The following is a 14,725-nucleotide window of genomic DNA, read 5'->3' as shown; positions in this document are numbered from 1 at the left end:
GACCACCGGAAGACCTCTGTCCTGAGATTTCACCATAGGACATACTATCCACCGCAGAACTCCCCACAATGGATGAAGCCTTCACTGTAGCAACTGCAACAGTGGAACTCTACACCATAGGAACCCCTCACTGCAGAACCAGGACCTTCACAGCTCTGGAGGAGAAAAGAGACTGAAAGCCAAAGTTCAGGATGATTTTCCTCACCCCATCATAATGAGCTTCTCATTAATCCCTCAAAATAATATTGATATTGATTCTTTGGGAATTTTACCTCATATACTTTAATCACACTCACCTCCCAGTCCTTCCACATCCTCTCTCTTCTTCACCCTTGTGACCTGATCCCTGCCCCCAACAACAACAATAACAATAACAACAACAACAAAGCAAGTTCAATTTTTGTTGTCTACACATTCGTTAGAGCATGATCAAATTCACAGAGGCCGGCCCACTAAACAAAGTTGAGTCCTTGACCTGCACCAGAGGCCATCAGTTGTGGAGAGCTGCACCCCAGCATCCCTAAGAGTTCTCTTCCTTTTCAGGCTGTTACTTCAGGGGAGGTTGTGGGGTAGTGTTATCTCAGAAGACTTCTGTGACCCTCTCTCTCAGTCATGTATCTGTAGTCATTGGTGTCACTGCCAAAGTAGCTTCCTGGCTCTTTACAGTCAGCTGGGGCTAGGATCCTGGGCTTCCTCATGGTTTCTTGTCACAGCAGAAACCATGAACGTGGTCTACAGTTGCGGTAGCACCACAGACCCAGATGTGATCCTTGGTGTTAGCCTGGGCCTGGACATCATCAGGGACTCAGGTGACAGCTCATGCCACCTAGATTGGTACGCCTCACCCAACCCTCTAGAGTTAGCATGGCCCACAGACATCAACATGGCTTCAGGCTGCAGAACAGATCACATGACCTTCAGTGGTAGCAGTGGCCCACGGACATCAGCACAGACCCTGCCTGCAGTAGGACCATGGACCCAGACATGACCATTGGTGGCAGTAGCAGCATGGACCCAGACAGCTCCATGGCCTCAGGTGCAGTGCAGGCCACTCATATCCATATGGCTTCCAGGGGGCAGCATGGCTGACAGACATCAACATAGCCTCAGGCTGAGACACAGATCACACACATCCACGTGGCATTAGGTGACTCTAACATCTGGACATAATGTACATCTCCATAGCCCCTGATTGCCTCAGGACCACTAACCTGCACTCGATCCTTAGGGGCTTCATAGACCATAGCATCTCGTCGAGGAGGTCCGGTCCAGAAAGCAAATCGTTCCTCACCTTGGCCTCTCTCGTTGCCCAGAGCCAGGGCGATCCCGCATCTGGCAGTGTTCCGGGGCTGTCTGCTTCTGTGTCTGTGTAAGCTCCGTTTCACCACTGTCACTGCCGTAGCCGTTCTGCCTCTCTCCACCGCGCCAGGACTGCTCCACTTGGCCATCTTTCTCACCTCTCCATCGATCATTTGTTCGTCATAGAACAGTGGGTCTGCGGACTCTGTGGTCAGACTCCACAGATCCAAACACAGCTTGCTATGTGACGTCTACTATGTAACCTCTGTCCGACTGCCTTCTCGGAGGGCAGAGAAGAGTAAAGTGCAAAACACCCCCTTCCAAGTGGGTAGCACAGAATCCGGTACACATTGGTCACTCTATTAGGGCCAGAAGTTATTAGGAACTCAATATTCTTGGTTGAAAGTGAATTAACCTATCCTCAAGGTGTTTAAAACATGAACACAGAGATAGATCTCTTTTCCATTGGAAATAAGTCAAGAAAATAATAATTCCCAAGGGTTATTTATTATTTAGGGATGGCCTCACTCTCCCTCCATCACGTCCACCTTGCAACAGACTGCGGTAATGGCTTCGCAGGGTGCAGGGCTTTGAAATGACTAACAGCCAAACAAGTAACACAGAGAAGGGTCAGGGGTCCAGTCTGCTGGGCCAGGTTCTATCGTCAAGAGAGGACAGTGTTGCCTCTGGGCCTCAGCATCTGCTAATGCTGTTAGCATGAAACATGGGTCTCTCTGGGCTCCAGACCCTGGTATCTTGAAAGTCAGAAGTTGGGGACAAATCCAAGGGCTGAAACTGAAGTTTCTAGGGAGGTGGCTGAACAGCCAGCCCATCTTGTCAAGAGTCAGGAAATGCTCTAGGTCCTAGGAATATAATTTAGCAAGACGGCCATGTTTTAATAAGGAGCTTGTGTGTCTCCAGTTTCGTCTCCACCTGTACCTGCGAGGCAGGATCCCCCGTAGCGTATATGATGGGTCTCAGGAGAGTTTTAAGGTGGGGTTGACATAATCATTCTTATTTCTAATTCTGTTGAGGTTACCTAGGAGGCTGGTGGCACTCAACACTGGGTGAGCCCCAAGGAGGAGCAAGGGGGCCAGAGTACCTACCCATCCAAAGTTGGTTGCTTATTGGTGTGTGTATGTATGATGCTCTCCCAACATTTTTTCACATGTATGTGTGGTATGCATGTGTATATGGAGGCCAAAGATTGACATCGTGTGTTTTCCTCTGTCACTCCTCACCTTGTATATACCTGGCATTTACATGGGTGCTAGGAATCTGAACCCTGGGCCCCATTCTTGCATGGTAAGTGCTCTATCCGCTGAGGCATCTCCCCAGCACCTCCCCTAAAAGGTTTCTATTCTGCCTCTTGTCCTGGTTGAGCCAACACTCCTACAGCCAGAGAAAGGCTCCAGGTACTTACAGATACCATTAACATGCACAGCAAGACTGTGATTTTAGTGACTACTGACGGCAGCCCTGATACTTCATTAGAGTAGCTTGTAGTTATTGAACCCCAGGAAGGGGAAATTCCAGATCCTCATTTTCAATCCCAGGCCTGGTGGGTCACTTTCTGCCTGTGTTTCCAAGTCTGGTAGGAAATTTTACATGCTCAGCTGTCAGACTTCTTGAAATGGTCTCAAAGCAGACCCAGTGGCCACATACTCATCTCTCTACCATTCCCATTCTTAAGCCTGTCAAGACAGAACATATGAATAAACAAGTCAGGCAAAACAGTGTCCTTGCAGACAGGCATCAAGAATCACTGGACTCCTGGGATCTATGGCCCAGGAGGGCTACACAGGATGGATGGAGTCCCATCTGTGTGTGCTCTACGTCATACAACAGCTGAGTGTCCGCCCAAACACTCTTCTCTGGGGTTTCATGCCTGGGATAGCCCTTGGAATACAGAGCTTAAGCACCTCAGGACATCCCCTACAGAAGAATCATCAGTAGAGTCTGGGCTGTTCCTTCTCCTCCTAGGATGCCACATCCTTGGTACCTTCTTCAGATTTGCAAGCAAGAGCAGGCAGAGTTGAGTCAAGCAAGATCACCCTGGAACCCACTGTTCTGGATCTTACACTGTACACTCTTAGTGCCCAAGCCTTCCATTTCCTCCTACCAGGCACTTCGTCTCACTTGCACTGAAGCAAAGCTGAGTAACCATGGCCCAGGTGTCTTGCTATTCCTTGACCAGTTGACTAGGTGTTGCAAGTTCTCCTCATGGCAATATGTAGAACTAAGACAGTGTGCCTGCTAACATACAGAACACATTTCAAGTCCCCGCTTGGATACCCATGCTACTATCCCACTGTGACAAAGCAATTTTCATGTCTTGGATTTAAATTTTAAAAAGAAAGAAAGAAACAAAGAAAGAAAGAAACAAAGAAGGAAACAAAGACAGAAACAAAGAAAGAAAGAAACAAAGAAACAAACAAAGAAACAAAGAAACAAAGAAACAAAGAAAAGGAGATAGCTCAGCAGTTGAGACTACAAACTGCTTTGTAGAAAATATGAGTTCAGTTTCCAGCACAGACATCAGGTAGCTTACAATGGCATGTAACTTCAGCTCTGGGGGACCTGGGGGATTCTGGTCTCTGTAGATACCTGTACACACACACACACACACACACACACACACACACACACACAGATCCAAAAGCTTACACATAATTAAAAAGGAAAATATACCTAAAATCAAGAGAATGGAGAAGTCCACAGAGTACAATGGTATGGCTACAGAGTGAGTATATAACTGTAGTCCACATTAAAACATTACACGGGACCACAGGGCACATGTGTGTATTATTATTTATGACTTACACATACACACATATGCATATATGAGATATATAATTTTGTAGGTAGATTCAGCTTTCCTTGGCTTACTGCAAAGCATTAAGTTTGTGGCAGATAACAGATACTTATACACTCTTTGTAGTTCATTCTGATAAAGGTAGACTTTGTCTTTCAACTTGAATGTGGCCTTTTTGACCTTGGACATAGGATTGCATGAAGTTTTTCTTTTTTTTTTTCAAAGCTACATTCTATCTTTTATTTAAAAGATAGTGACAAGAAAGAGATATCTGTACACATTCACTATGGGCACACATACGTATATTTATACAACATACACTAATATACATATATAATGTACAATTATATATACTATACATAGTATATATACATATATGTATGTGTATGTACATATATGTATGTATATATGTATATATCATACATAATTCACACATGGTACTTCTTTTTAGGCTCAGGCTTCAAAAGACCATCACTCACTCTCTTTAAATGCGTTTTCAATCTTGGAACAATAGTATATTGAACCAAATACGTCTTTGCTGTCCAGGCTAGTTCAATGCATTGTGGGATATTGATCAAGAGTCCTAGCTTCAGGGATCAGGTGACAGTAGTGAGGTCCACTCACCCTCTGCTTTTCCAAGAGAAGACAAATTTATGAAAATCACACATTAAATGTATTTTAGAGAGCACTTCTTTTTCAAAAAAAATTAAAGGTTTTTGAGTATGATTGTTTGCCTGTATACGTGCACAGTACATATGCCTGGTGCCTGATATGGTCAGAAAAGGGAGCTGGGCCACCTACAACTGGAATTACAGATGGTTATCTACTGCCATGTGGGTGCTGGGAATCAAACCCAGGTCCTTTGGAAGAGCAACAAGTGTTATAAACCTGTGAGCCACCTCTCCAGCCCCCCATGGGACAATTATTTACTCTCCCATAATCCTTATTTTTAAAGATTCACTTTAATTAAGTGTCTCTGTGTGTCTGTGTATGTGCATGTTCGTATGGGTACCTGAGGAGGCAGGAGGGACTGGATCCTCAGGAGCTGGAGTTACAGGCGGCTGGGAGCACCCTGATGTGGGTGCTGAGATTCAGGCTCTGGTCCTCCATAAGGGCAGCACATGTGCTCTTAACCCCCAAGCCACCTCTTGAGCTCCCTATCTCGCAGTCTCATCTGAGGAGGAAATGAAGTTGGCTTGGCAGGATTTGTTCCTCATGATCCTCAATCTTTTCTTTTATCTCATCTTTCAACCTCTTCTGAAAAGGACTTGAATGAGTTTATCAAGTGTGAAAACAAATGTAAAAACACAGCAAATGGAAAATGGGTCACCAGATTAAGACAGGACAGGAACGATGCCAGCACTTGCCTGGGAAGTCCCTGTTAGCCTTAGCTGATCCTTTCCCCACTCTGTGCTCCTTCACAGGCAACCTTGGCTGCTCCTCCTATTCCGGCTCCAGGAGCTGGCAAGATGTCCTCTGAGTCATCCCTTTTGGTTCTTTAGTTCTGCCATGCCTCTGCTCTTGGTCCTTTTGAAGGCACCACATCTCTATCAGGGACACTGATCCCAAAAGGCCATGGATCCTGATGTTTCAGTCTATGTGTCTTCTCAATGTGCTCGAAGGTTTCAGTGTTCTTGTCAGGTGACCAACGCAATGCAGTCTCTCAGGAGAGCAATGGGGAGCAAGGCCTACTACTTCTGAGGAGAAAGGAATTTTTCATAGCTTCCCAACCTGACACTGCCATAGAAACTCCACTTTGGGGCTTGGAGAAATGGCTCAGCAGTTAAGAATGCTCACAGATAATGCTTGCAGAAGACCACAGTTCAGTTCTAGAACCCATACCCAGCTACTGCCTGGAACTCCAGCACCAGGGGATCTGACGCCCTCTTCTGGTCTCCACAAGCAACTGTACTCACGTACACGTTAAACAAACAAAACAAACAAAACTTAAAAAAGCCCAACTCAAAAAAAAAAAAAAAAAATACCTGTCTTACCATCTGCAATCCAAGATTCAGTCTTCACATGACTTTCTGGGTCATAGCTGCTATCTAGTTGATTTCAGCTTCAGTGCTTAAATATCACTACCGTTCCCATCACGGGTCTCCATTTAATACTTCCTAAATTCAGTTTTCACAGTCTGGATATAATAGGCACCTCAGACCCTTCGCATAGCCCAAAATTTCAATGTTCACTCCATTACCCTCCCATTTTAGTCTCCCTCCAAAAAAGGGGAGGCCCCCAGCATCATTCACTCACCTGGTTGTCCAGGATAGCAGCGAGCACAGAGGTAGAAAATACCAATGGAGGCAATTGGTTTGGACTGAGCTCCTAACCAACAGACCAAATCAAAATGGGCAGTTGGACTAAGACACTTTCCCTTCCTCCTGTTACAGTCTTAGTTAGGGTCTTATTGCTGTGAATAGACACCATGACCAATGTGAGTTTTATAAAGGACAACATTTAATTGGGGCTGGCTTACAGGTTCAGAGGTTCAGTCCAGTATCATCAAGGCAGGAGCATGGCAGCGTCCAGGCAGGCATGGTGCAGGAGAAGCTGAGAGTTCTACATCTTCATCTGAAGGAAGCCAGGAACAGACTGAGCATCCTCAGGCAGCTAGGAGGAGGGTCTCCAAGCCCACCCCACAGGGACACACTTCCTCCAACAAGGCCACACCTTCTAGTAGTGCCACTCCCTGGGCCCAGCATATGCAAACCATCACATCCTGGGTTTTAGGAAGTTCTGTGAGGTCAAGCACACTAGCTGCTCAGAGCACTGAACTCGATGTTTCTTCTGACTGTAGCACTCTTGACCACACGGCTCCATGACTTGGCCACTCATTTCATCTGGTCTCTGCTTAGACAGCAGCCTCTTTCAGAGGTCCTCCTCAATCACTGATCAGAGCTGCACCAGCTCCATTACTCGTGTTGCATTTCTTCACAGCATTTATCAGACCTTGAATTAAATATGTGGTGGCGTGATTATCTGTTGCTCATCTTTTCGATTAGACTGTAGAGAGCGAAGGTCTTTGTTTCCTTTGTGACCCCTGCCTCCTGCTCTCAATCCTTAATGCTTGGTACAGAGCTCAACGCAGAGCCTAGACAAACATTTGTTAAGTGAATAGGACTCCATTTTCTAGCTTTTTGCCTCAAACTCAGTAATATCCAACAAGTATTTGAGACTCGATTCTGCAAGTAGTACTTAGCCAAGTGTTTGGTACTTAGCTCGGAGCTTTAAAAATCTGTAAAACAGTAAGATCTGAAATTTTAATTTTTGGATTAACTCTAATTGCAAGAAGGAATAAGAATACCTGGAGTCCTAGAAATGTTCTTTCCTGGCTGGTAGTTACACAAGTGCATAGCCGAGACTACAGTTATGATCTGTAACTTTATAAATACATTTTTATTCATTTTCGAAAAGATAATATATGCATACAGAATGTTTTGGTCATATTCACTCTCCTCTAACTCCTCCCACATTGATCCCCTCTCACCTTGTCCTTTTTTTATTTTTTAAGTAATCCACAGATTCCCGGTATATACTCATGGGTATGAGGCAATACACCACGATGTGATTGACCCAGCAGAGCCTACATTAAACTGACTCTCCCTCCCCCAGAAACCATCACCCATGAGTAGGCGGTGGGGGCTTGTGAGGGTTGGGTAGCTTGATTTTGTGCAGGCAACACACAGCTGTTGGGAGTTCAAGAGTAGTCCCGTGAGGGCCAGAAGACACTGCTTCAGCCTGGCTTCCTCCTGTCCCTGGCTCTTAAAATCTTTTGTCGCCCCCTCGATTTGTGTATTTTAAGTTTTATCTCACTAAGTTCGCTTATTTTATATTTCGTGTCACGTCAGTGCATCTTCCTAGCGTAGCAAGCAAAATAAATGATAAATAAATGGAGGTGTGCACAGCCTTCAGCGAAATTGGTATACCGCAGCAAGAAGAAGGTAGGAAGCATCCTGCTCTCCCCACGCTCAGAGAGCACAGGCCTCCTCCCAAGTCCTGATACCACCTTTTCTGTAGTGCTGACCACTGGCTCCCTGCATGCGTTCTTCACTGAACCAGACGCCAGAGTGGGAACTAGTGCGCTGAGGTGAGGAGCAAACACGTCAGAACTGAGTTCTGTGGCCTGGGCAAGAGCCAGGAACATACACGATGGTTCTCATACTTTAAGCTGAACCTTAAGCGTCTCCAGGTACATGAGGTTAACCAGACGTCACAGAGCCTTGGAAAATTCCGACCCGGCTCAAGCTACGCGCAGGCGCAACAGAGAGCCACCTGCGCAAGCGCACAGCGGCCGAGGACCGGCCCGGGCACACGCCTGCAAGCGAGCGGGCGCGCGCCATGGAACAGCGGTTAGCCGAGTTCCGGGAGGCCCGCAAACGAGCAGGTTTGGTAGCCCAACCTTCCACGTCGAGCCAGAGCGTGCAGGTCTCAGGAGCGAAGGCTGAGCCAGCGGCGGCGACCCCAAAGACAGCCACGGGCTGGCTGAGACGCTTCTTGAGGTGGAAAGCAGGCCCACTCACGGCGCAGGCTCAGCCCAACCAGCCTCAGGTGAGGAGGAGAGAGGCCTGCACCTTGAAGCTCCGCCTCCGCGTGGGGCCACGCCCCGCTCCGCACAAGCCACACCCACGACTTCTGGCGCTCAGGCCCTTCCCTGTTCTGTGTGCTCTCTCTCTTCCCCTGCCCAGTGGCTGGACGACGCATTTCCTCAGTGTGTGTCAGCACATGATACGTGGCCTTGACATTTTTCGTCCCAGTTGCAGTCCTATGCGGCAACTAGTTGAAAACAGAAAGCGAAGGTCTAGGGAGCTTGAAGAAAGAAGAAACATCTCTGCTCTCCAGTGGTGCACAGCGAATTAATGACAGAGATGTGAGGCTTTGAGAAACTGAGCGATAAGTTATTTCTCCACTGGTGAAATGAGCCGATTCAAGCCAGATTTATACATATAATTATATATAATTAATATAATTTCTATATAATTAATATATTTGCAGGTTTATTGGGAAGCTGCTTTTGTGCGGGTGAGTTTCACTGACCCCAGGAGGTCAGGGAAATCACCATGAGAAGGGAGACAGGGAGGAGGGAGAATGAGAGAAGTAAAAGGAAAGAAGAAAAGGAAGAGAGAGAGAAACCGAAAAGTCTGGGTTATATAGTAAAGAGTCTGTGGGCTGGAAAGTTCCGGTTTGGGGATGACATATGCCAGGTAGGGACTGAGATGCTGGGAGAACCTGGAGGCCAGGTCTGCTTTGATATATAAAATATGCACCTCAGCACCTTGTTCCGGGGTCTGAAACCAAACACTGAGCTGCATGCCCTCCAGTGGGAGGTAAAGGTCTAATTGGTTATGGCTCAGAAGTGGCAGGAATTAAGGCTGCACTTTATTCGCACCTCGGGTAGAGGTTGCCAGTGTCTCAGGTAGCTTGTATTTTAGAAATGGCATTTGGACCGGGAAACAAAAAGGGGTTTGAGACTATGAATGCAACTTGATTTCTGAAGCTGAGCAGGGTCTAGCCTGTGGAAAATGGGGTTTGACCACAAAAGTGTGGCCGCTGCGACTGCCTGTGGTGGTGTGCGTAGGCTTGTAGGCCCCTCTTGGACTAGAGAAGGGTATTCAAGTTCAATTGTGAGTGATGTATGTGGAAGAAATTAGACTAGTGTGATAGCCCACTCAAATCTCCTTGTGGCTTTCACATAGTTCTCATGCAGGAGAACCATCCTGACAAGGGGACTCGCCTGTGAGATTGGATCCCTGAGTGGAAATACGAAACACTCTAAGGAGGAAATCTGTGTCCTGGTTTGTTTTTTGTTACCGTGAGAAGCACCGTAACCAAAGCCACTTGGGGAGGAAAGGGCTTATTTTAGCTTCCAGGATATAGACTTGCGGACAGGCCCTCTCATTTCTCAATTGAGATTCCCTCTTCCCAGAAGACTCTAGTTTGGGTCAAGTCGACAAGAAATGAGCCAACACACTGCGCTTGTCAGCAGTCACAAGGCCTTAGTCTCTTGTAACCATAACAAGAGCCAATACATACATAGGGCTGTGTCTGTAAGAAGTCAAAGGAGGAAAACAGAGAATAGACCCAGTTTGACCTCTACACACAGCAGACTTTTATTGGTCTGAGAGGTTGGCACACCCAAATCCCGATCAGTACCTGAGGGTACAGGAGAGCGTGCCCTGTAGGGTCAGTGACCGGGAGAGCATGGCTATGCCAGACTCAGAAACTGCTTTTCTGGATAAACTGCTTTTTGTTACGTTAGTGTGGGAGATGAGTCAGTTAGTTTGTTTAACCTCTGGGCAGCAGGTGAAAGATAAGTCAGTTTGCCTGTTTTGGTCTACCTCCAGAGTTCTAGTGCGTGTTACGGAGTGGACTGCTTTCTGGAATTCCATGGGTGGCAGGCATTTTGAAGTCTTTGCCCTGTTTTATGGCCTTGGTGTGGGGGTGGGGCATTTCCTTTAGTAAGGAAGGACTGTAAGCTACTTAGGAGGCTGTGGCAGGGGATTGTAAATTCAAGGCTCAACTTTGACCCTATCTCAAAATTTAAAACAAAGTTTAAGAGCTGGGGTTGTAGGTCAGGGGCAGAGTGCTTCTCTTACGTGTATCATGTACTGAGTTTGACCTCCAGCACCACCAGAAAGATAATGGATACAGAATAACTAAGCACAGGAATGTAAGTCAGTGCTCACGGACTTGACTGACATACGCACTTCCCTGGGTGCCATCCTCTAGACTACCGCCCCAAAGTAAAATGGCCGAGTAGTGCTGCATGCCTGTAATCATAGCACTTAGGAGCCTGAGGCAGGCAGATTGTGAACGTAAAGTTGGACTGCTACATAAGGAGGACACCATGTTGAAAACAAAGACCCCACTGTAGCCCCAATCACATTCTGCCAGAGCAGCTAATCTTGCTCACGTTAAAATCACTCCCTTTAAGTTGATCTATTACTTCATCAGGAGGTCCCTGCTTCCTGCACGCTTCAAGGCAGTCTAGGAACGGCGAGGAGGGGAGAGTGAAAACCTGATTCAGATTGATTTGACCTGGGGATCAGACTTCCGGGAGTCTGAGGCCAGGCCATCCATTGTGAACACATTTAAACAATAGAATTTGAAAAAGGGTTTCCAAGAGACAGTCATTCCAAGTCTAGGAGCCTAATGACGCTTCAGGTGTGTCCCTACACAGAAACTCCTTTGCAAATTACCTGGGACCTTGAAGATGGGGTCTATAGCTTAAGGGCCTGGGATCTGGTGTAGCAGAGAGGTCAGTAGCCTGTAAGGACATGAGGTGTCTCCCCTAAGAGTGGAAGCTAAAGATAAAGGTCTAGGGAGGGAGGGTCTGGAAGGATCTGGGGTTTGGGTGAGGTCTGCCTCTATAGATAGCAAATGATCACCAGGTCACTAACAACATCCACTCCCAACGTTGTGGATAGAATGCAGGTGTTTTATTTCCTCCGCTGAGGAGACACTCCTGCATCTTTAACATTCCTGGTTTCCCTAGCGCCCCCTTGCCCTACCGCGCAGTATCTAGTTGAAGGAATTTTCATTAGGAAGGGGTATGGTTGCTCAGTTTTATCTTCAAAGTTCTCTGCAATCTTCAGGTTTCCCAACTGAGGGGAGGTGAGGGTGCAGACGCTCTGCCATCCATCTCCTTCAGTGCTGTCGGTACAGCTCAGTTGTCTGGATAACTGTTGATCAGGCATCAGCAAACACATCCTCCCTCCTCTCGCCCGCCTCTCCCCCGCTCCAGTTAAAAAACTATGTCTAACCACACAAAGCGCGTTTGACTACATGTCTCATATCCAAAGGAATATGAATTTACTGAGTTGAGCCCAGAAAAGCTCAAACTCAAGAGAAAGCTTCCTTTATAAATCCTCAGAAATTGGTGAGCGGAAACACTGGGGTGGGACTGGCACTAACCACTCTGCCTTTCAAAAGGAACTTAGCTTTAGTTTGTTTTCACTGACTGTTACCCTTGCTGGGTTTGCCCTGGTATAAAAATTCTTAATTTTTTTTCTCGTGTTGTATTTTATGTCTCCGTGTCCTTCCGGAAAGGGTCCTCAGGGAGGAAGCAGCTTGCTACTGGAGGCATGGCAATGTGTTTTCTGAGCCATGCCCATGACAGTGTACAACCATAAACACCTCTGTACAGGGCTGCTGTTGAACAGGCAGACTGAATCAATGCCAGATACAGTTCTCAGCCAGAGGAATTTCCATATGGGCTCCCATGTTTGTCCCCTCTGACAGTCTGTTTACCATTAACTTCCCATTTCCCAACCCTTTGCCCTGCCCCATCCCCCACCCCCAGGGCACCTAGTTAAATAAAAAGGGAAGGAAATCTTTAGGCCCTTGTTTTTAAAGACGCAGGTCATGACCCTTTCTTGGACAGTACAGTCAACATAGGATCTTGTTCCCTTTAAGCGTTGAAGACTAATTTGGAATGCACAAGAGCTTTTCCAGGCTGGCAAGGCTGACTTTGTTTCCACTGCACCCTGTGCCGGGCTACAGTGTAAACCCCCCCCCCCCATAAAACCCATTTCTTGCTATTTGTCAAAAAGAGACTCCTAACAACTTAGAAAAGAGAGGCTTGAGAGATGGCTCCATGGTTAAGAACACTGAATGCTCTTCCAGTGGACCCAGTACCCACACGGCAGCTCACAACTGTCTGTAACTTCAAGATCTGACACTCACCCAGACATACGTGTAGGGCAAACACCAATGCACATAAAAACAAACAAAAACATAAAGGACTAAACTTAGAAAATGGTGGAGATCGGGCAAAGCTGCTGAAGCCACCTACATGCCAAGGGATTCCTTTGGCGTCCCGCACCGCCTTCCCACGTAAGAACATACAGGCAATGGGTTTTATTGAAGATGCGTGTGCTGCGAGGTGAAGGTGACTTAGAGAACCCACTGGGCAGTCACACGCAGGCTGGCGTGGAGGCTAGAGGAGGGAGAGGTCTAGTTAGGAGATGCTCCCAGGCCTGGATAGGGCGGCAGTGACCATAATGGCTAGTAGTGGCTGTGTGGTCTCCATCTCAGAACGGAGTTATCCTGGATGTGTCAGCCCATTCCGTCAAACCAGCAAGCGTGTGTTGACCGTGACCTCGGGGTGGGGTGGGGGACAAGCGCTGCAGCTGCTGCACCATCGGTCACTGGTCAGCTTGTGTGTGGGGCACACATTAGGTTTTGTTAGCGGCCCACCGATCTGAATGAAGAAACAGCTCCCACGAACGGAGGGGTCGCCCCTTGCTGAGTGCTGACCAGTGCTGATGTGTTTAGGTCAGGGAGCCTAAGCTCTGACAACGATTGTCTTAGAGAAGGTAAGGAACTGGACGCCAGTGAGCCAGTGGCCGCCCTAGAGCAGCACGCTCTGGCTTTTCATCTGATTCAGACCCTCTCGGCTCCATCACCCCCTTCTTACTTCCGTTTGCTTCTGTGTCTTAGGAAGCAGTCCAGCAGCCCTCCCAGAACACAGCGGTCCCCCTGCCTTCCTCCTGCGGCCAGTCTTTCCTGACAAACGTCACCGTCCTGAAGGTTCTCCTCTGGTTGGTCCTGCTGGGTCTGTTTGTGGAGCTGGAGTTTGGCCTGGCTTATTTTGTCCTGTCTATGTTCTATTGGATGTACGTAGGGACTCGGGGTCCCGGGGAGAAGAAAGAAGGGGAGAAGAGCGCCTACTCCGTGTTCAACCCGGGCTGCGAAGCCATCCAGGGCACCCTGACAGCTGAGCAGCTGGAGCGGGAGTTGCAGCTCAGACCCCCACAGGGCAGGTAGGACCGGCCCCAGCTGGTCCTCCGGTCCTGAGCATGGACTTTAGAGGACAAAGGACAGCTTGCAGGGTGGACACATTCTCCACGTATTCCTGATCTGCTGCCGTTTCATCTTCGAACTCCTCTTTGATTTAGGTGAAATTTCTAAAGGACACTCAGGGTGGGGCTGGTGCAGTATATAAAAGCCATATAAGAAGGAGACTGGCTTGTCTCGTTATTGGAGTGGTGACACTGGCACTCTAGACATGCACTGTGAGGTTCTGGGTTACTGGGTGATGTGGTGGATGAGTAGGCACATTGGGCTCCCTTTAGATTAATATTTACATAGCGAGGTATAGATGAACCTTGTGTGTGCCTGGTACCCTCAGAGCTCCAAAGAGCGCTCAGATCCCCTGGAACGTGAGTTATGGATGGTTGTGAGCCACTGTGGATGCTGGGAACTGAACCTCGGTCCTCTGAAGAGCAACAAATGCTCTTTACTACTGAGCCATCTCTCTAGCCTTCCAAAAATAAAAATAAACAGTATTTTCAGAATTATTTTCCCAAAAAGTTTAGGTTGTAAGATTTAGGAAGTTTTGTTTGTTTTTGTCTTGCTTCTCCTCTTTTTGGTCATCAATGGTATTGAAAATATCTTTGAGATTCTTTCTATAAGCAGGGCCCCACACACACTACCTGTGGCCATCTTACATTTTCCTATTAACCCCGTCCCTGTTTAGGGGAAGAAGAGACAAAGTCAAAATTAGAGATCAAAAATATTTATTCATTTTTTATATGAGTGTTTTCCCACGTGTGTGTGTGTGTGTGTGTGTGTGTGTGTGTGTGTGTGTGTGTGTGTGTGTACACCACA

At 47.3% G+C, this 14,725-nt stretch overlaps 1 protein-coding gene across 1 annotated transcript; it reads left to right on the top strand.

The window, feature by feature from the left end:
• The first annotated feature begins 8,405 nt into the window (after positions 1-8,405).
• Positions 8,406-14,077, top strand: Saysd1 (SAYSVFN motif domain containing 1). The gene is made up of 2 exons (XM_032918081.1): positions 8,406-8,665; positions 13,556-14,077. The coding sequence occupies exons 1-2, from the start codon at positions 8,456-8,458 to the stop codon at positions 13,880-13,882; spliced, it is 537 nt and encodes a 178-aa protein (XP_032773972.1). The 5' UTR covers positions 8,406-8,455; the 3' UTR covers positions 13,883-14,077.
• The last annotated feature ends 648 nt before the right edge of the window (positions 14,078-14,725 follow it).

This window comes from Rattus rattus, chromosome 12 (genome assembly GCF_011064425.1).
Source record: "Rattus rattus isolate New Zealand chromosome 12, Rrattus_CSIRO_v1, whole genome shotgun sequence".
In the NCBI taxonomy this organism is placed as follows: Eukaryota; Metazoa; Chordata; class Mammalia; order Rodentia; family Muridae; genus Rattus; species Rattus rattus.
The sequence above is the reverse complement of the archived record's forward strand: the minus strand, read 5'-3'. Positions and strand labels throughout refer to the sequence as shown.

Bases quoted from the DNA above. Each gene is read 5' to 3' on its own strand.
- Saysd1 (XM_032918081.1), top strand. From the start codon at position 8,456: ATGGAACAGCGGTTAGCCGAGTTCCGGGAGGCCCGCAAACGAGCAGGT. The intron at 8,666-13,555 runs GTGAGGAGGAGA...TCTGTGTCTTAG, and splicing joins CTCAGCCCAACCAGCCTCAG to GAAGCAGTCCAGCAGCCCTC.